The 23059-nt window shown below is 34.4% G+C and overlaps 1 protein-coding gene across 2 annotated transcripts in view; it reads right to left on the bottom strand.

The window, feature by feature from the left end:
• Nucleotides 1-23059, bottom strand: part of LOC137017073 (zinc finger protein 502-like) — a 634288-nt gene that overhangs the window by 592041 nt on the left and 19188 nt on the right. Inside the window, exons 5-6 of one of the 2 annotated variants that reach the window (XM_067381009.1) lie at nt 21143-21751; nt 9456-10319 (exon numbers count right to left, since the gene is read on the bottom strand). In XM_067381009.1, coding sequence (XP_067237110.1) covers nt 9456-10319; nt 21143-21751 — 1473 coding nt within the window. Of the gene's footprint in view, nt 1-3051; nt 3353-9455; nt 10320-18318; nt 18522-21142; nt 21752-23059 lie in introns of those variants that run through there. The other variant, XM_067381010.1, reaches the window with a different exon arrangement.

Here is a 23059-nt window from a genome sequence, read left to right as displayed (position 1 = left end):
CTTCTGAAATGTTTTACTTTACATGTAGGGAATCTAATATAAATGAAAGTTTGTTTTTTTTTTAAATAATTTACAATAAAAAAACTTTTTCACAATATTCTAATTATATGACCAGCACCTGTATACATAAAAGTGAGCCCTGATGTAACAGCAGAAACTAGACAACTGCTATATAATATTTTCATCACTTTGATGCCTTTTTATAAATTAATGTTAAGTAATGTCCCTGAAACTTTCTATGAATGAGGATCATTGATCTTCAATTATTATTTTGAAAACATTATAGACAAATCTCATGTTTCTGTAGTGAGAACTTCAAGGTGGAGTAAGTAGATTTTTAACAAAGAGAATGAGTAAGAGGGAGATTTCAGGGGAAAAAAAATAATACAAAAGAGCTCAAACGAACATCACTAGAATCCTGCATTTATATTATAAAAGATTTCCAGCGCTGGGTAAAAAAAAATATTAAATAAAATAATAAAAACTGGGTCTGGCTTTCTGGGATGGTCCTTAAATGGTTCAGGTCTTACTTAGAAGGGAGAGGATATTATGTGAGTATCGGTGACCATAAGTCTGAGTGGACATCCATGACATGCGGAGTCCCTCAAGGTTCAATACTTGCACCCCTCCTGTTCAACCTATATATGCTGCCACTGAGCCAAATAATGAGAAAAAAACAAATTGCATATCACAGCTATGCAGATGATACCCAGATTTACCTAGCCCTATCACCTAATGACTACAGCCCCATTGACTCTCTGTGCCAATGCATTGATGAAGTTAAAAACTGGATGTGCCTAAACTTCCTTCAGTTAAACAAAGACAAAACTGAAGTCATTGCATTTGGAAACAAAGATGAAGTTCTCAAAGTGAACACGTACCTTCACTCTAGGGGTCAAACAACTAAAAATCAAGTCAGGAATCTTGGTGTGATTTTGGAGTCAGACCTAAGTTTCAGTAGCCATGTAAAGACATTAACTAAATCAGCATCAATAACTAAATCATCTTTTATGTATCATCTTGTTATTCTGACTTTTAATGCATTTTAAATATTGCTGTCTGGTTGAAAGAGATGGGAGAATTACGAAGAAAGCATTTGTGATTAGGTTAAAATTTGTTAATTTGGATAAGGGGAAAAACCATGGGGAAATTTGAGCTGTGGTGCATGGTTAAGATATCTCTGGATTACAGTCAGGACACTTTCCAAAGGGGAAATTTGAACTGCGTTGCATAGATAAGCTATCTCCGGAAGGGGGATTAGGGCTGTGTGGTGCAGTTTGAGGTGTCTTGGCAAAAGAGGAGATTGAAACTTTGAAGTGCCTTAACAGGTAGCAGTCCTGTCGTGTCAGGAAGAACCATTCAGATCTGCTCCGATGGATAGATCCGTTTAGATCCACTCTGACGGACAACAACTAAAAAACTCCCTGAGACTTCCTAGGTCATCCATCCAGATAGCAAAATTCTCTGTTTTTACTGTTATTTCTATTCCTTATGTTCTATTTTTATTCTTTTTCTTTATGTAAAGCAATTTGAATTACCATTGTGTATGAAATGTGCTCTACAAATAAAATTGCCTTGCTTTGCCTAAATTAAATCATTATTTTGTTGTGCATCAGCTGTGATAAACAGACATCCGCTCTCATTACCTGTGTAACAGTGGCCAGACAGAGTTGAGCAGGTAAACCACTTCACACTGACGACTGCTAGAGAATGAGGTGTTTAGCGTCATTGTTAGTGCTCTCGCCTTGCCTGCCAGCAGTGATCGGCCGGGGTTCAAGACTGACTCTGAGCAACATTGGAGTGTGAGTTTTGGAAGCGGAGCAATTTTTTATATAAAAAAAAATTGCCTTATTTCAGTCAAGAAATGCACTGCAGCTAAAGCAATATTCTATTTCAAATCTGAAGATAATTTTGAGAAAACATCTAAAATGCTAACTGCTGTTTATTGTCATCCTCTAAGCATCTATTCAGTGTCTCTATTGTTTTGTGGTGCAAACTGCCCCATTCAGTTTCATTCTCTCCTGCACCCATTCACAGCTCTCCGGTTTGGTTATGGCTGTAATTATAATTCTTTTGTCATTATTGTAATTACTGATGACTCTCTATTCACACTGTTTTTTTTTTGTTTCTTCTCACTTCACCTTCTTTCAAACATTCAAATGAGCTTTACTATTCAAACTGCTGCATAAGGGCTAGCTAGCATGTTAGCTTAGCACACCATCAAAACACAGCAATTTTTATTAGATTAAAACCATGTTTTTGCTCCAAATTAACTCACTCTAATGCAAGTCAAGTGTTTTAAACAACCTTCTGTGACCAGATGTGGCTTCAGAACAAAAAAATATAATATAAACATTTCTGCAATGTCATATAAATAATAAAAGTCTCACTCTCTGACTTTCTGCTCGAGGGTGCCCTCTGGCTTCCAGTATGAATGGAACAGACATAATAGCGCTCCATAATGCTCACATCGCCACATTTAAGAGTAAAAAATTGAATAATAGAAATTTGATGTAAACATGTGAGAATATATCAATATTTCTCAAAATGTACATGCTTTTGAACTAAAAGCCACGAGGGACATTGTTTAGTCAATCACTTTCATTAAGACCATTAGTTTTTTTTCTCAGTGCAGCTGAGGTTCATAATTCATATTAAAATATCAACTCACTTGGTGTTTCATTTTCATAACTCCTGACACACATTACTGTCACTATAAGATTTTCAGACTAAAACAGAAGCCAAAAATTGAAGCTTGAGGTAATTACAATCTTTTATACTAAAACTAACTTTAAAACATTAAAACAAAGAACAAATTATTGCGCCAATTTCCTCCTGCTGGTTAATAATTAATAATAATTAATAATTAGTTTGACCTGATGTTGACAATTAATATGAAAGTTTCTGAAACTCTCTTTACTGACCATTTATTGAAAACAAACATTTGTACCCATTCGAGTTTGACTGTTTATCTAAATGTGCAGAAGTTCTTGAATCTTTTTAACATGAATGTTGTTCAGCATCATGAATGAATGAAGAATAAACACCAACCTCTTTTTTCTTCAGTATCTTCAGTGTGTTTCATTCTGCAGGGTTCTGGATCACTCATGTTCTCACTGTCCTCTTTAATAAACTCAGTCTTTGCAGATTTCAGCTCTTCCTGATGCTCGTCTGATGGGAATATCCCAGCATTTATTGGGGAATTACAGTCGGAGGAGCTTTGCTGATGACACGATTGCAGTGGGAGGAGCTTTGCTGATGACATGTTTGCAGTGGGAGGAGCTTAATTGACTGTGAAGTCCAGTGCGGGAGGAGCATCACTGATGATGTGACTGTGATGGGAGGAGTCGATCTGCCAAAATCAAACATCAGTTTAAGTTTGTTTTAATTATAAATGACACTGGTTAGCATTTATGCATGTCTGTCTGTTTATTGTAAAGTAACTGATTATACTGTTGCAAATTATATTTATTGATGATCCTAACATTATTCTGCTTCTTTATTCAACAGTCAGTTACCAAGAAATACAAAAAAAAAAAGAAAAAAAAAAAAGAATACAAGTAATGTAATGTCACTTCTTGCAATTATAAATAATGGTAAGAAAAACAGTGGAAAGCATACCCTAGTGGAAAAAAGGATGCTAAGTATACTTGCAGCAAGACTAATTATTAGTATATTTCAAGTGTGTTACTGATTAGTTAACTTAAAGTGTGCTATTTTGAAACAACCAGTTATATTTTAGTTGTAATTAAGTTATATTAAAACACAACTTTAAGTATATTTAGTATACTTTTGTGTGCTAAATTGGAACAACTTCAAGTATACTTAGTACACTTTAAGTATATGCCTGTGTATGGACTAATTACATGCTTGATTAGTGATAATAAAGTCTATTTAATTTGTGTAAAGTATACTTTTATGCGTTATAAGTACACTTTATTTGTGATTTAAGTACATTATAAATTAAATACGAGTGTCTTCTGAACACACAAGCAATATACAATGAAAAGATTATTTTACAGTAGTACTTTATGCTCAATACCTTTGGCTTACTCCAAATACTAAAAGATACACACTTTGCAGTCAATAACAATACACTTTGTTATTACTTATATTTTGTTTAATATAGTCAACATCAAAGTTGTCCTAAAACCTTCTTATGACAACTTTGCTGAACGTTTTTGATCCACTTCAAATGTTGACTACTGTACTTTGAATTACATAATCTCACACAATACAGTATTATAATTGTGCTACTATTTAAATATAGTTTAACACATTTTCCCAAAGTTGAATGCATTTTTTTTTCCAAGGCCATTGAAATAAAATGTAACAGCATCACTAATGAGGAGTCATATTTTATTGACAAATCCAATGGTTTTTATTTAAACTTAACATGGATTCAGCAAAACTTACCATGTTTTTCATTAAAGAAAAAAAATATATATATATTGGACCAATGGTGACCCTCTATACACAAATACAAATTACACATTATTTTTAATTTTCTGATGAGCTTCTCATTATTGTGTCTGAGGGCCGCTTACACAGTGACTGCAGAGACTCGTAAAGAACAGCATCTGTTAACAGAATATAGCCTACCAAAGATAGAAGACAGAACTTTTTATTCACGTATTTGACATACGACATACCAAATAACGTTCTAGGGGCGTAACTTTGTTATTCCTGTATTCGCCGTGGCGACGTTATAGTGGTACGTCGCTGGAACGTGACAGTAATGTCTCAACGACCAAACTGGCACGTTGTGAAAACGTAACCAGATTGGCTCATATTAGTTGCAACGACGTCCCGAATAACGTTCCAGCAACGTAACTTTGTGATTCCCCATATTCATTGTGGCGACGTTTTAGTGGTACGTTGCTGGAACGTGACAGGTAGGCTACATCCTAAAGACCAAAATACCACCTCAACCTTTATCTTAAAATCTGCTTCTCACCTTTACTCCGGGGAATGGAGATGTGCTCCATCCATAACCTTGAAATCCATTCAGAACTGATAAACACTTCATTCTCTCCTATAAACCTAATAAATTCTAATTGTTATAGGGAATTGTGTTGCTTTGGTTAATACATTTGCAGATCAAAATATGTAGTGGAAACCAATATAAACCCTCATTAAATTCTGATAGAAAATGGCTAGAAACACACTGCATCCATGAAATCATCAGCATTGTTACTTTGTACAATTACTAAGCCAATACATTTGAACATTACCATGTAACTTACAGCTTTGGAACCAGCTGAGGGCTAGTAAATGATGACAGAATTTTCATTTTTGGGTGAACTATTCCTCTAAGTTACATGCAACCATGTCATTCAGAATAAATTTGCCAAATCAGATTTTAAAATCTCATTCTGATTGTAAGGGGTGGTTTAAACCTTTTCTAATCTGTTCGATAGGACATGTAACACTGGATCAGATTAAAAACTGAAATTTGAAAGTGTAAAGCATGTGGAATAATGTAGAAATGTCGCAATGAAGTACAAAACTAACCACTGTTGTTGAATGAATGTAGTGTAATAAATGACTGTTGTCATAAAATTTCAAAATGCTTCTGTTTAGTTTTGAGCATTTTTACTACTTGATAAATATAAGCAGCACGGCACATAGCTTCATGTTCTCTGCGTCTCCTAATCAGGACCTGGAATGATAAATATAAAGTCTGCTTTTTGAAACATAAAAGAAGCAATGGCAGGATGATGGTTAATACGCACCAGATTAGAGATCAGAACTTTCTGATCTCTAATAGCAGTTACAGATCAAAATGATGCGCATGCGCAGTACTCAGATTCTCCGAAATTCCGTTTGACTTCTTAAAAAAAATTTCGAATTTGTCTCGCGCGTGCCCCATCCAATAAATCTCCTTCATTCAAAAAAACATATAATATATAAACAAGTCCGTAACTTTTTGCGCTCTAACGATTAAACAGAACATCTTGCGGAAGAACATTGTAGCCGGAGCTACTTCTCTCTGTTTATGTCTATGACGAATCACGCAGGTACTGTGATACTCCGCAGCGGTTCCTACTACCAGACCGGTCTAAAATAGTCAGAATATAAACACTTATTATAAGTGTACCATAATGATTCAGAGTAAGACAAAAACACGGTTTGGAAAATGTATTCATGTTGTACATTCCCAATGTATAATTTTTGTAAATTTTGAACACAAAAAGTTACATATCTGGAAAGTTATCAGGAGACCAATGGACCATGTTCTCAACAATGTTCTCCGTGGGATTAACCAGCGACGTCTTTTGAGGACGTGCCCACGACATTTCTGGAACGTGAACCAAGATTCTTAAAAAAAAAAAAGGAACTTTACCACAACGTCCTCACAACGTTGTCATAATGTCACACTGACCAAATGACGACTAACTGACGACGTCGTCACAACGTACTGTTTGCTGGGCCATTCTGATGATGCAAGAGTTGCAACTATGGCAGCTGAGAAGGCCATTCTTTGTGTTCTTTTTGAAGAATTTTCAGAGCCTGATGAAGTCGGTATAAATACGTGTTTAATAGGCCTACTGCAAAATACTCTTGATGTTACAGTAACTGGCCCTTGCCATCCAGAATAAAAGAGAACATCCCAATCAAATGAAGAGATTTGTGGAAACTGTGGTTCCTTATTATTGTGATACAACATTTGCCTTTATGTTTATGAAAGTATCACTCTACAATACAATAGAAAAATATATAAGTATAGTATTTTTGTTACATTTATCAGTGTCTAGCATACCTTCCTAAGGAAAGGATATGGACCAGAAGACATTGCAATTACAAAATTATTAATTGTAATTGTAAAAAACTTTATTGTCCCCCTTAGGGGCAATTTTTTCTGCAGTATGATAGCACACATACAAGACAGACAAATACACCACATTAATTAATAGCAGGGTAAAAAAAAAAAAAAAAAAAATCTACCTTTTCCTATTTAAATTAAGCAGCATGACAGCATATGGAACAAATAAAAATTTGAATCTGTTTGTCTTAGCTAGAGGGACCCTATACAAAGAACCTGAGGGGAGTGTCTGAAATGATTCATAAAGAGGGTGAGATGTGCAAGTTGTGATATGCTGCGCTTTCTTTATTACTTGCATATCAAACAAATCTGACAACCCGGACAATTTTACTCCTAATACTTTACTGCAGTTATTTTAAAAAAATAAAATGAATTCCAAGGATGAATAAGTAAACTTAAAAAAAAAAAAAAAAAAAAACAAAAAAAAAAACTTGAATTTAACTTTAGATACACTACAACTTCAGGATATTAAATAATGTATTTTTTAAATATACTTTCAGTTTATTGTTACAATGATAATTTTCAGCACACAGTTAAAATATACCTCATATATTTTTATAAAGTGCAAATAAATGCTCTTTTAAAAAATAAACTGAACTTGCACTTCAAGTGTATTTTCCTAAAATATATTTTTTCTAAAATATACTACAGTACAATTGTTTTAAATTGTGTTAAAATATGTATTGTCAAAATACGATGCTAATATACTTTTTATATATTTAAAGATAGTACATTTTTGTTAGTATACAACCCGAATTCTGGAAAAGTTGGGACATTTTTTTAAAAACTAAATGGACTTTCAAATCACATGAGCCAACATTTTATTCACAATAGAACATAGATAACATAACAAATGTTTAAATGGAGAAATTTGAAAATTTGATGCCTGCTACATGTCTCAAAATAGTTGTGACAGGGCATGTTTACTATGGTGTAGCATCTCCTCTTCTTTTCAAAACAGCGTAAAGACATCTGGGCATCAAGGTAATGAGTTTCTGGAGATTTGATGTTGGAATTTGGTCCCATTTTTGCCTGATATAGGTTTCCAGCTGCTGAAGAGTTCATGGTCGTCTTTGACAAATTTTCCGTTTAATGATTCGCCAAATGTTCTCTATAGGTGAAAGATCTGGACTGCAGGCAGGCCAATTCAGCACCCAGACTCTTCTATGATGAAGCCATGCTGTTGAAGTAGCAGCAGTATGTGGTTTTGCATTGTCCTGCTGAAATACACAAGGCCTTCCCTGAAATAGACACCTCTGGAAACCTTTATATACCTTTCGGCATTCATAGTGCCTTCCAAAACATGCAGGCTACCCATACCGTATGCACTTATGCACCCCCATACCATAAGAGATGCTGGCTTTTGAACTGAATGCTGAGAACACACAGGAAAGTCTTCCTCCTCTTAAACCCGGAGGACACGGCATCCGTGATTTCCAACAAGAATGGACCACGTTCACATATGACTTCCTTTTTTGCATGACAGAGCTTTGGTTGGCATCTGCAGATGGCACGACGGATTATGTTTACTGACAGTGGTTTCTGGAAGTATTTCTGGGCCCATTTAGTAATGTCATTGACACAATCATGCCGATGAGTGATGCCAGTGTCGTCTGAGGGCTCGAAGACCACGGGCATCCAATAAAGGTCTTCGGTCTTGTCCCTTACGCACAGAGATTTCTCAATTTTCTCTGAATCTTTTGATGATGTTATGCACTGTAGATGATGAGATTTGCAAAGCCTTTGCAATTTGATGTTGAGGAACATTGTTTTCCACAATCTTTTTATGCACTCTTTCACAGATTGCCTCTCTAAGACATCCCTTTTATAGCTAATCATGTTACAGAACCTGATATCAATCAACTTATTAATTTGCTAGATGTTCTCCCAGGTGAATCTTTTCAAAATTGCTTGGTTTTTCAGCCATTTGTTGCCCCCCAACATTTGAGACCTGTAGCAGGCATAAAACTTGAAATGAGCTCATTTAGTGGATAAAACTGTAAAAAAAAAAAAATCTCAGTTTAAACATTTGTTATCTATGTTCTATTGTGAATAAAATATTGGCTCATGTGATTTGAAAGTCTTTTAGCTTTCATTTTATTCAAATTTAAAAAAATGTCCCAACTTTTCTGGAATTCGGGTTGTATTTGCAAAGTACTACAGAAAAAGAGAATATATTTAAAAGACAATAAAGTATACTTTTTTCCACTAGGGTTTACAACCCACAGCTTCAAAATTGAGACGGTATGACTAATTCACACACGCAATCGCTCATTATGTACTGATATTGTGCGCTAATTTATCTTTATCTGATGTACAATGAGCAGAAATCTGTAAGAAATGTTACTAAACAGAGATACAATAACCACTTTTATTAGTCAAGCATATTTACAGTACAAACCTTGAAAGTGAACTGAGGGCAAAAAAACAAAACAAAAAAAAACAACCCAGAAACACAATAATCATTCATTAATCATAATCAAGGTAAAATGTTCAATTAATTGAGGTTTTGATTTTAGGTCATAATCGTTCAGCCCTAACTTAAGTGTGCAGCTTCTCTCTGCTGTGGATCCTCTCATGCGTTTTCAGATGTGATGACCGGTTGAATCTCTTGTCACAGTGTGAACACTTGTAAGGTTTTTCTCCAGTGTGGATCCTCTCATGTGTTTTCAGAGTTGTTGACTGATTGAATCTCTTGTCACAGTGTGAACACTTGTAAGGTTTTTCTCCAGTGTGAATCATCTCATGTGTTTTCAGAGATGATGAACGACTGAATCTCTTGTCACAGTGTGAACACTTGTAAGGTTTCTCTCCAGTGTGAATTCTCTGGTGTTTTTTTAATTCGCTCCCTGTAGTAAAAGTCTTCTCACACTCAAAACACACAAACTCTCTCACACCAGTGTGTATTTTCTGATGTACTTTTAAATTTGCCAGATGTGAAAAACTCTTTCCACACACAGAACATGAATATGGCTTCTGCTTCGTATGAACTGTCAGGTGTATCTTCAGGCTTGATGCCCTATTAAATTTTTTTCCACACTGATCACATGTGAATGGCTTCTCACCAGTATGAACACTCATGTGAACATCAAGATTTCTTTTTGTTGTGAAGCTCTTTCCACACTGATCACATGTGAATGGCTTCTCTCCCGTGTGGATCCTCATGTGAATCTCAAAACTTTGTTTGGCTATGAAATTGTTTCCACATTGTCTGCATGCATACGGCTTCTCTCCAGTGTGGATCCTCATGTGACGCTCAAGATATTGTTTGGTTGTGAAACTCTTTCCACACTGATAACATGTGAATGGTCTATCTCCAGTGTGGATCCTCATGTGAACATCAAGATGTTGTTTGGTTGTGAAACTCTTTCCACACTGAGTGCATGTGAACGGTCTCTCTCCAGTGTGGATCCTCATGTGAATCTTAAGATCATATTTAATTGTGAAACTCTTTCCACACTGATCACAGGTGAACGGCTTCTCTCCAGTGTGAGTCTTCATGTGACGCTCAAGATATTTAGCTGTGAAACTCTTTCCACACTGAGTGCAGGTTGTAGATTTCTTGTCTCTTCTTTTCTTTAAAAACATCTTTTTAGTCAAAGGTTTTTCCCCAGGTTTGTCATGATGTTTCTCCTCCACTTCACTCAGTTCTTCACTCTCCTCCTCCTCTTTAATCATATCTAAAATGGAAGAAAAAAATCTTTTTTATTTTCAGTACATCAAAATAAGCCAAAGAAAGAAATATACATATATATATACATAAAAGTGAGCCCTGATGTAATAGCAGAAACTAGACAACTGCTATAAAATATTATCATCACTCTGATGCCTTTTTATAAATTAAAGTTGCCCTCGAATGAAAAATTTATTTTTTCTTGGCATAGTTAAATAACAAGAGTTCAGTACATGGAAATGACATACAGTGAGTCTCAAACTCCATTGTTTCCTCCTTCTTATATAAATCTCATTTGTTTAAAAGACCTCCAAAGAACAGGCGAATCTCAACATAACACCGACTGTTACGTAACAGTCGGGGTGTACGCCCCAATATTTGCATATGCCAGCCCATGTTCCCAACATTATGAAAGGCATTAGACAAGGGCAGCCAGTAACGTCTGGATCTGCACAGGTGAATCAACAGACTAGGTAAGCAAGCAAGAACAATAGCGAAAAATGGCAGATGGAGCAATAATAACTGACATGATCCATGATAACATGATATTTTTAGTGATATTTGTAAATTGTCTTTCTAAATGTTTCGTTAGCATGCTGCTAATGTACTGTTAAATGTGGTTAAAGTTACCAGCGTTTCTTACTGTATTCACGGAGACAAGAGCCGTCGCTATTTTCATTATTAAACACTTGCAGTCTGTATAATTCATAAACACAACTTCATTCTAAATCTCTCCAATAGTGTAGCATTAGCCGTTAGCCACAGAGCCTCAAATTAATTCAGAATCAAATGTAAACAATATAACAGTATACAATACTCACATAATCCGACACATGCATGACTCATACATGATAAACACTTTGTAAAGATCCATTTGATGGTTATATTAGCTGTCTAAACTTTGTTTATGCACTGTTCAAGGCAAGTGCAAGCTCTGTGGGCGTGGAACACGAGAATTAAAGGGCCAGTAGCCCTGAATCGGCTCATTTATAATGATGCCCCAAAATAGGCAGTTAAAAAAAATTAATTAAAAAAAAATCTATGGGGTATTTTGAGCTGATCCTACACAGACACATTCAGGGGACACCTTAGACTTATATTACATATTTTTAAAAAAAGATCTAGGGCACCTTTAATGAATGTTAAGTAATGTCCCTGAAACTTTCTATGAATGAGGATCATTGATCTTTAATTATTATTCTGAAAACATTATAGACAAATCCCATGTTTCTGTAGTGAGAACTTCAAGATGGAGTAAGTAGATTTTGAAAAACACGGTTTGGAAGTTAGTCCACCGACACCAACAATCACGTAACCAATCAGAATTAGGGGTAGGGCTGGACAATATGGCCAAAATTTATATCACGATATAATTCTTAATTTCGGTCGATACGATATAATTCCGATATCGATATGAACTATATAATAGCCTCAGAAAAACTGCCAAGAACGGCCACAACGGATGTCTGTACCTACAAACGTCTGAAAAATTAATTTGCCAAATCTATGAAATCTCTTCCTATAAAACTATATAATATTTTTGAAATAAAAAAAACAGTAAAAATAAATTTATGTTCAGCTTTTATTTGTATTTAGCCTTCATACAAACATAAAAATAAACTAAGACTCACTCTCTTTAGTAATATTAATATCTTTAACATTAAACTATAACGTAGGCTGATTTTATTATTCTTAAAGGTTCATGAAACCCCAAAACACTTTTTTTGAGATGTGAACAGATAGGCTGCACATCATTGAAAACACTAAAGGTACTCATTAATGTTATTCATAAGTGAAAAATAGTTATTTTTGCATTTTTCAGAGCGATTTCTGTCTTCTGGTTTGAAAAGCTGAGTAATTTCAATACATTTAAAATATGCCTCCTCTGTACGGATATAAAATTGTTATATTACAAAACACTATCTATAACCAAATACACAAATTCAGATATGCTTCTCAGAGGTTACTCAACATGTTTTATTATATCTTCTGTATTAGAAAAATAAATAAATAATAAATAACTAAAAAATAATTCTGCTATATTAGCAATCCAAATTTAACAAAAATAGCTCTCACAAACGTACAAAAACTACAAAAAGTGTCTATATCTTTGGTTTTCTTCATCCTGTTTTTCTTCTTTTTGCTTGCCCTTCTACATTTTGCTGCAGAGCTGATCTTTCCCAGCATTTTTTTGTTTCTTATCAAATAGGCATGAAAGTTATAAAGAAATTTATACAGGCCTATCAGCTGTTACATCGCAAGGTACAAAGGAAGAGCCCAACGAGCTGAACTCATTGTAGACGATAGCTGAAGGTTGCTCTGCTATTACACAAATTATCTGTTATTCAGTTACAGACGACTGCACAAATCATACATACTTATGAAAACATTATAAACTGTTACCTAGAAGTAAACAACTGTAGTTTAGGCATAAGTCAGCCGCGACGCTGAGAATATAGTTACTTTTATGGAATAATCCTGTCTTGGGATACAATGTGAACTAATATTCTCAGTTGCACGTGCAATCGCGCATGTCTGCAAAACTCATTAATATTAATGTATGCTCCACCTTCGGAAACCGAAAATCTCAGAAACCGAAAATCTGGTAACACTGGTCAATTTAATGGCCCAATGAAAAGTAATGAAACCAGGACATTTTCATCACTTTATAAAAAAACAACCAGGACGGCCAGGACAGGATGTGAAAACAGGACATGTCCTGGGAAAAAAGGACGTTTGGTCACCCTAATTTTAATACCAATTTTTAGCTCAGTGTTTTTTGCTGCACAAAAGGTATTCTCAATATGTGTTCTTGTGTTTGTGAAACGTCATCAGTCGCTAATAAAAATAGTTATGAAGAGCTTAAATATTATTAGAAATGTATTTTGTGAAACATCTTTATGAAAATAAAATTAGCCTTGTTTCAGTCTAGAAATGCACTGCAGCTAAAGCCATATTTTGAGAAAACATCTAAAATGCTAACTGATGTTTATTGTCATCCTCTAAGCATCTATTCAGTGTCTCTAGTGTTTAGTGGTGCAAACTGCCCCATTCAGTTTCAGTCTCTCCTGCACACATTCACAGCTCTCCTGTTTGGTTATGGCTCTAATTATAATTCTTTTGTCATTATTGTAATTACTGATGTCTCTCTATTCACACTGTTTTTGTGAGCTTTACTATTCAAACAGCTGCATAAGGGCTAGCTAGCATGTTAGCACCCCATCAAAACATGACAATTTTTATGAGATTAAAACCATGTTTTTGCTCCAAATTAACTCACTGTAATGCAAGCCGAGTGTTTTAAACAACGTTCTGTGATCAGATGTGGCTTCAGAACAAAAAATTATAAAATAAAAATTTCTGAAATGTCATAATTAATGAAAGTCTCACTCTCTGACTTTCTGCTCGAGGGTGCCCTCTGGCTTCCAGTATGAATGGAACAGACATAATAGTGCTCCATAATGCTCACATCGCCACATTTAAGAGTAAAAAAGAAATTTGATGTAAACATATGCGAATATATCAATGTTTCTCAAAATGTACATGCTTTTGAACCAAAAGCCACGGGGGACATTGTTTAGTCAATCGCTTTCATGAAGACCATCAGTTTTTTTTTTAAGTGGATGCAGCTGAGGTTCATAATTCATATTAAAATATATACTCACTTGGCGTTTCATTTTCATAACTCCTGACACACATTACTGTCACTATAAGATTTTCAGAGTAAAACAGAAGACAAAAACTGAAGCTTGAGGTAATTACAATCTTTTATACTAAATCTAACTTTAAAACATGACCTGATTTTGACAATATGAAAGTTTCTCAAACTCTCTATACTGACCATTTATTGAAAACAAACATTTGTACTCATTTCAGTTTGACTGTATCTAAATGTGCTGAAGTTCTTGAATTTTTCTAACATGAATGTTGTTCAGCATCATGAATGAATGAAGAATAAACACCAACCTCTTTGTTCTCCAGTATCTTCAATGTGTTTCATTCTGCAGGGATCTGGATCACTCATGTTCTCACTGTCCATTTTAATAAACTCAGTCTTGGCAGATTTCAGCTCTTCCTGATGCTCGTCTGATGGGAATATTCTAGCATTTATTGGGGAATTACAGTGGGAGGAGCTTCGGTGATGACATGATTGCAGTCGGAGGAGCTTCGTTGATGACATGATTGTAGTGGGAGGGGTTTCATTGACTGTGAAGTCCAGTGTGGGAGGAGCATCACTGATGATGTGACTGTGATGGGAGGGGTCGATCTGCCAAAATCAAACATATATCAGTTTGAGTTTGTTTTATAATAAATGACACTTGTAAGCATTTATGCATGTCTGTCTGTTTATTGTAAAGTAACTGATTATAATGTTGTAAATTATGTTTATTGAGGATCCTAACATTATTCTGCTTCTTTATTCAACAGTCAGATATCAAGAAAAAAAAAAAATACAAGTAATGTAATGTCACTTCTTGCAATTATAAATAATGGTAAGAAAAACAGTGGAAAGCATACCCTAGTGGAAAAAGGATGCTAAGTATACTTGCAGCAAGACTAATTATTAGTAGATTTTGTTACTGATTAGTTAACTTAAAGTGTGCTATTTTGAAACAACTAATTATATTTTAGTTGTAATACAGTTGTGTTTTAATAAAACTTGAAGTTGTTCCAATTTAGCACACAAAAGTACACTAAATATACTTTAAGTATACTTAGTACACTTTAAGTATATGCCTGTGTAGGGACTAATTAAATGCTTGATTAGTGATAATAAAGTGTACTTAATTTTAGTGATCAACCGATATTGATTTTTTATAACCGATACAGATTATTTGCATGTTTATCTACCCGATAACCGATATGCAGAACCGATATTTATTTACTGTTATACTTCTGTTTTTGACAATTATTACAACACAAATGAGCTGAACAAACCATTTTATTTATAACAATCACTCCCTCCGTGCATACAAAAAAAAAACTTTATATTTATACACAAATAAATAGAGGGGTCCGAGTCCAAAAAATTAAAATGCAATTAACTAAATAATGGTTATGTAGTAAATCAAATGATTATATAATCTAGGGTGTTTAAACGAGATAATCTTGTCAAAAATGTCATGCAGTGGCCGTGCTTAAGCCTCCTGATCATCAACTCATTCAGGTGCTGAGCAATATATTCCGAGACTATATTTAATCTAACGTTAAATCATGAAATGCCAACTGACAAAGTGCTGTTTGACTATAACTTAATCAACCGCGATCGCGCATGGAGATAATAAATAATTAATTTCCACAAAGCGGTAGGCTATATTTATGTGTGTATTAGCGAAAAAATTATGTAGTAAATGATAATATAATCTAGGGTGTTTAAACAAGATAATCTTGTCAAAAGTTTCATTCAATGGCCGTGCTTAAGCCTCCTGATCATCCGTCAGTTGCTAAGCAATATGAACGAACTTTTTCTTCTACACTAATGGTGAGCAAATACAACAGATAGAGAATTAAATTCAGCGCTTTTATTTTCAACATGCACTCATTCATGTCTGTTTTATTTAATTCATGTAAAGTTACGTCTTTATTGGGGCAGGACATGACGAATTACACTACGTGACTCAATGAGTTCATCTCAATTGATTTGAAACATGCTGCATAAATTAACTATATCAGGAATTTATGTCTCAGATCTCATTTGTGCATGTCTGTTATGTTAAATAAAGTTGATTAATTAAAGCAAACCAAGTAGAACATATACTTTACCTGTGCACTGAGTTGTTGTTGACTGACCTCCTCAGACGCCCGGGCTGCAATGGTGGAAGTCTCAAAATGGCCACAAGATGGCGCCGTAAAATCGGCGAATCCGATATTACAAAACCGATACCCGATTATGGAAAAATGCTTAAATATCGGGAAAAATATCGGTAAACAGATATATCGGTCGATCACTACTTAATTTGTGTTATAAGTATACTTTTATGCGTTATAAGTACACTTTATTTGTGATTTAAGTACATTATAAATTAAATACAAGTGTCTTCTGGACACACAAGCAATATACAATGAATACTATTTTACAGTAGTACTGTATGCTCAGTACCTTTGGCTTACTCCAAATACTAAAAAATACACACTTTGAGGTCAATATCAATATACTTTGTTATTACTTATATTTTGTTTAATATAATCAACATATAAAGTGGATCAAAAATCATTTTATCAAAGTTGTCCTAAATCCTTCTTCTTATGACAACTTTGCTGAACTTTTTTGATCCACTTCAAATGTTGACTACTGTACTTTGAATTTCATAACCTCACACAATACAGTATTATAATTGTGCTACTATTTAAATATAGTTTAACACATTTTCCCAAAGTTGAATGCATTTGTTTTGCTTTGGTAAAGTTCGTTTTATTTTTGCACATTCGGATTAAGTATTCAATAGTCTTGTTAATCACACTACATTGGACATTCAGTGGACATTTACAAGTAAATATGCCATTAAAACAATACTTGCCTATTTTGATCGACTGTGAAAAATGTTGTAAGTTGACAATCGTTGGTTGTCAATATCATGTCGCTGCTTAAAATCCGCAAACATTAATTTATTGCACATTTATTGGAAAGTCTGAATGCATCAGAAGTCCGAATGTGCGAATATAAAACCAACTTTACCCAAGTATTTGTTTTCAAGTTTTCAATTAATGTTTTTTTTTTTTTTATCAGATAATAAAACTATATTGTACTGTACGAAACATGGGCCACGTCAATTTTACTATAAAGTTTTCTATAGTTTTTACTATAACAGCTGTTCTTAATTATTCTGTAAAACAGAGAAGAAAAAGCCATCAGGTTGGGACAACTTAAGACAACTTTCTAATCCCAGAGTTATTATTAGGTGGAAAGAAAATATTTTTTTAACTTTTAATCTTTCCCATTCTGTTTCTTTTTCAAAACTGCATCACAGCATTTGCTGCTGTATCAATACATAATCATTCATATCGATACGCGAATCAGCAAGGAATGCATCACAATATATTGCTGTATTGATATTTTGAGCAGCGCTAAAGCCTTGTTCCATGTGCCCCTTATACTTTGAGCACCTGCCCCTCCAAAGGTCTCTGCACGGCCCTGCTGCAAAGTGTAATTTTTAATTTGGAATAAGCCAAAGGTGAAGACACTCATAATTATTTTGTAATGTACTTAAATCACAAATAAAGTGTACTTATAACACAAAGTGTACTCATAACAGAAATAAAGTATACTTATAACACAAATAAAAGTATACTTATGACACAAATAAAGTATATTTATAATGCAACTTATATTGTAACAAAAAATATATACTTATAACACAAATAAAGTATACTTTAATATCACTAATCAAGCATGTAATTAGTCCCTACACAGACATATACTTAAAGTGTACTATTTGAAGTTGTTCCAATTTAGTACACATAAGTATACTAAATATACTTAAAGTTGTATTTTAATACTACTTAATTTCAACTTAAATATACTTAGTACAAAATTAGTTGTTTCAAAATAACACACTTTAAATGAACTAATCATTAACACACTTGAAATATACTAATAATTAGTCTTGCTGAGTATAATTAGTATACTTTTTTTTCACTAGGGAAAGATAGAAGACAGCATGTTCAACTTTTTATTCACGTTTCACGTATTAACATTTAGCCAATAATATTTCTAAACAGTATAAGTATAGGATTAGCAGCAGAGAACTGTATCAGTACGGCATGTCGATATTGTTTTCCGTACATAGTCAAGTTTGTTAACTGGTAGACTACAACTTACCTCCAAATGGCAGCACTTTTCTCCGGTTCTTTCAGGATCGTGTAGGACATTAAATTCCTAGCCGGTTGTCGTCGCCATCGGTCAGTCTGCGATGTCACTTGATTGAACTGGTCAGAATTCCCAAGATTGAGCGATGTATTGCGCTTTCACTGTTTTATTAAATAAATTATACATTGCGACAAACAATATAATTCACCTGAAAACCCCTGAGTGACTGAGCGAGTGGGATTCAGACGAGGACCGTGACGTCAGCAGCTCTGATTGGATGAAGGAAGTGAGCAACAAAATCTGATTGGTCACAGACCAAGTTGAGACATTTGAATTCCAAACGAAGTCTCAAGTTTAACCACACAAAAACATATTTTTTTTCGTATGTAACATTACTTGTGCTGCTGGTGTGTTGTTCAGTATAGATTTGTGTGTACGATTGTGAAATGATTCTGCCAGTGTAAACTTATTAAACATATTTACTCATATTTGGAAATTGTATAGGCTACACTGCATACTAAATGGGCTTTTAATGCATTAATCATACTGAAATAAATAAGCACAAGTAATATAATGAATTCCAAGGATAAATAAATAAACTTAAAAAATATAATCAAAATAATTTAACTTTAAATACAATACAACTTCAGGGTATTAAATAATGTATAAAAAAAAAAATAATAATACTTTCAGTGCATTGTTACAACGATAATTTTCAGCACACTGTTAAAGGTGCCCTCGAATCAGAATTTGAATTTACCTTGGCATAGTTGAATAACAAGAGTTCAGTACATGGATAAGACATACATTGAGTTTCAAACCCCATTGTTTCCTCCTTCTTTTGTAAATCTCATTTGTTTAAAAGACTTCCGGAAAACACTCGGATCTCAACATAACACCGACTGTTACGTAACAGTCAGGATCATTAATATGTATGACCCCAATATTTGCATAATGCCAGCCCATTCAACGCATTAGACAAGGAAAGGCAGAATTAACGGCTGGATCTGTGCACAGACAAGGTAAGCAAGCAAGAACAACAGCGAAAAATGGCAGATGGAGCAATAATAACTGACATGATCCATGATATCATGATATTTTTAGTGATATTTGTAAATGGTCTTTCTAAATGTTTCATTAGCATGTTGCTAATGTACTGTTAAATGTGGTTAAAGTTACCATCGTTTCTTACTGTATTTACGGAGACAAGAGCCGTCGCTATTTTAATTTTTAAACACTTGCAGTCTGTATAATGCATAAACACAACTTCATTCTTTATAAATCTCTCCAACAGTGTGTAATGTTAGCTTTAGCCACAGAGCATATAACCTCAAACTCACACAGAATCAAACGTAACCATCTAAATAAATACTTTACTCACATAATTCGAAGCATGCATACAGCATGCATGACGAAGATCTTGTAAAGATCCATTTGAGGGTTATATTAGCTGTGTGAACTTTGTTTATGCGATGTAATATAGTCGAGAGCTCGTGTGGCAGAGGAAGCGCATCTCTTAAAGGGGCCGTGCTGAAAAAATCAGTGCATAGTTAATGATGCCCCAAAATAGGCAGTTAAAAAAATTAATTAAAAAAAATCTATGGGGTATTTTGAGCTGAAACTTCACAGACACATTCAGGGCACACCTAGGACTTATATTACATCTTGTAAAAAAACAATCTAGGGCACCTTTAAAACATATTTCAAATATATTTTTATAAAGTGCAAATATACACACTTTTAAAAAATAAACTGACTTTCACTTCAAGTATATTTTTGTAAAATATATTTTTCTAAAATACACTAAAGTACAATCATTTAAAAGTGTGGTAAAAGTTGTATTGTGAAAATATGATGCTAATATACTTTTATATATTTAAAGATAGTACATTTTTGTTAGTGCATTTGCAATGTACTATAGAAAAAGGGAATATATTTAAAATACAATAAAGTATACTTTTTATTCACTAGGGTTTACAACCCACAGCTTCACAATTAATAGAGACGGTATGAATAATTCACACATGCAGTCGCTCTCATTATGCACTGGTACTGTGCACTTATTTATCTTATTTATCTTATTTATCACTTTATCTGATTTACAACGAGCAGAAATCTGTAAGAAATGTTACTAAACAGAGATACAATAACTGCTGAAAGTGAGCTGTTATGTCAGAGCACTCATTCAATAGGAAACAATATCCCAACTTTATAAGTCAAGCATATTTACGGTACAAACCTTGAAAGTGAACTGTGGGCAAAAAACAAAACAAAACTCAGAAACACAATAATCGTTCATTAATCATAATCGAGGTAAAATGTTCAATTAATTGAGGTTTTGATTTTAGGTCATAATCATCCAGCCCTAACTTAAGGCTACGTCCACACGAAGCCGGAGCTTACCCTAAACCTATCTTTTTTTTTTCCTCGTCTCAAAAAATATCTGCGTCCACACGAAACCACTGAAATGACTCAAAGTGATGTAGTATACATGCCAGACCAGTATGTGGCACTGTAATTCTGCCACAGAAATGCACTTAAAGCAGCGAAGAAGACTTGGAGCATGCACATAAACCTTGCGCGCTGAATACAAACTTTTGCTAAGCTTAGAAATAACGTTTTATTTTGGTTCAGTAGCTTCTGCAGCATGAACACAAAGACGGCATTTTCAAATTTTTCCACTCTGGGACCCAGTTTCAAAAAATAGCGGTTTCACCTTTTGAAAATGCCGGATCCTTGTGGACGAAACGCCTATCCGATAAAAAAATTGTGCGGATTCACAAAAACGTGTCTCCGTGTGGACAGGGCCTAAATGTGCAGCTTCTCTCTGCTGTGGATCCTCTCATGTGTTTTCAGATGTGATGACCGGTTGAATCTCTTGTCACAGTGTGAACACTTGTAAGGTTTCTCTCCAGTGTGGATCTTCTCATGTGTTTTCAGATTTGCTGACACATTGAATCTCTTGTCACAGTGTGAACACTTGTAAGGTTTCTCTCCAGTGTGAATCCTCTCATGTGTTTTCAGAGATGATGAATGACTGAATCTCTTGTCACAGTGTGAACACTTGTAAGGTTTTTCTCCAGTGTGAATTCTATGGTGTTTTTTTAATTCGCTCCCTGTAGTAAAAGTCTTCTCACACTCAAAGCACATGAACTCTCTCACACCAGTGTGTATTTTCTGATGCGCATGTAAATATTGCAGCAGTGAAAATCTCTTTCCACACACAGAACATGAATACGGTTTCTCCTTCATATGAACTGTCAGGTGTTTCTTCAGGCTTGATGCCCTATTAAATGTTTTCCCACACTGATCACATGTGAGCAGCTTCTCTCCAGTGTGGATCCTCATGTGAATCTCAAGATTATAATTCTTTGTGAAATCTTTCCCACACTGATCACACTTGAACGGCTTCTCTCCAGTATGAACTCTCATGTGAACATCAAGGCTTTGTTTGGTTGTGAAATTGTTTCCACATTGTCTGCATACATACGGCTTCTCTCCAGTGTGGATCCTCATGTGAATCTTAAGATCATATTTAGTTGTGAAACTCTTTCCACACTGAGTGCAGGTTGTAAATTTCTTTGCTCTTCTTTTCTTTAAAAATGTCTTTTTAGTCTTTGAGTGACTCAAAGGTTTTTCTCCAGGTTTGACAGGATGTTTCTCCTCCACTTCACTCAGTTCTTCACTCTCCTCCTCCTCTTTAATCATATCTGAAATGGAAGAAAAAATAATAATTTTATTTTCAGTACATCAAAATAATCCAAAGAAAGAAATATACAAATAAACATAAAAGTGAGCCCTGATGTAATAGTAGAAACTAGACAACTGCTATAAAATATTATCATCACTTTGATGCCTTTTTATAAATTAATGAATGTTTTAAGTAATGTCCCTGAAACTTTCCATGAATGAGGATAATTGATCTTTAATTATTGTTTTTAAAACATTATTGACAAATCTCATGTTTCTGTAGTGAGAACTTCAAGATGGAGTAAGTAGATTTTAAAAAACACAGTTTGGAAGTTAGTTGGGTGACCCCAACAAATAACCGCGTAACCATTCATCATTAGGGGGCGTGGCTATAACATCGAGGAGAGAGAACGAGTAAGAGGGAGATTTGAGGGAAAAAAGCAATACAAAAGAGCTCAAACGAACATCACTAGAATCCTGCATTTATTTTCGAAAAGCTTTCCAGCGGTGAGTAAAAATATTAAATTAGATCATTATTTTGTTGTGCGTCAGCTGTGATAAACAGACATCCACTCTCATTACTGTGTAACAGTGGCCAGATAGAGTTGAGCAGGTAAACCACTTCACACTGACGACTGCTAGAGAATGAGGTGTTTAGCGTCATTGTTAGTGCCAGCAGTGATCGGCCGGGGTTCAAGACTGACTCTGAGCAACATTGGAGTGTGAGTTTTGGAGGCGGAGCAATGAAGAGAGGGGTGGGTTTGTTTGGGTTGATTTCTAATATCAACAATGTCCAATCTACTTATCCGATCTTGAAATATATTTGAGCAACAGCACAATAATCTAATAATCACTTAATTTTAGTCATCCTGTTGTGTTTCCTTTACAGTTTGAGCATTTTCATCTTATCATCTCTGATTTTTCTGAGAAATAAAAGTCACTATTTTCACTTATGTTAACAATAACATATTAACAATAATAACATTAAATAATACTTATTTCTATAACTTTGTTGTTGAGTTATGGAACAGTGTTTGTCATCGTTTGTAACCCATTTTTTGTA

The sequence above is a fragment of the Chanodichthys erythropterus genome, chromosome 3, assembly GCF_024489055.1.
Source record: "Chanodichthys erythropterus isolate Z2021 chromosome 3, ASM2448905v1, whole genome shotgun sequence".
Taxonomy (NCBI): Eukaryota; Metazoa; Chordata; class Actinopteri; order Cypriniformes; family Xenocyprididae; genus Chanodichthys; species Chanodichthys erythropterus.
Note: the sequence above shows the minus strand (reverse complement) of the source record. Positions and strands in the feature narration are given on the sequence as shown.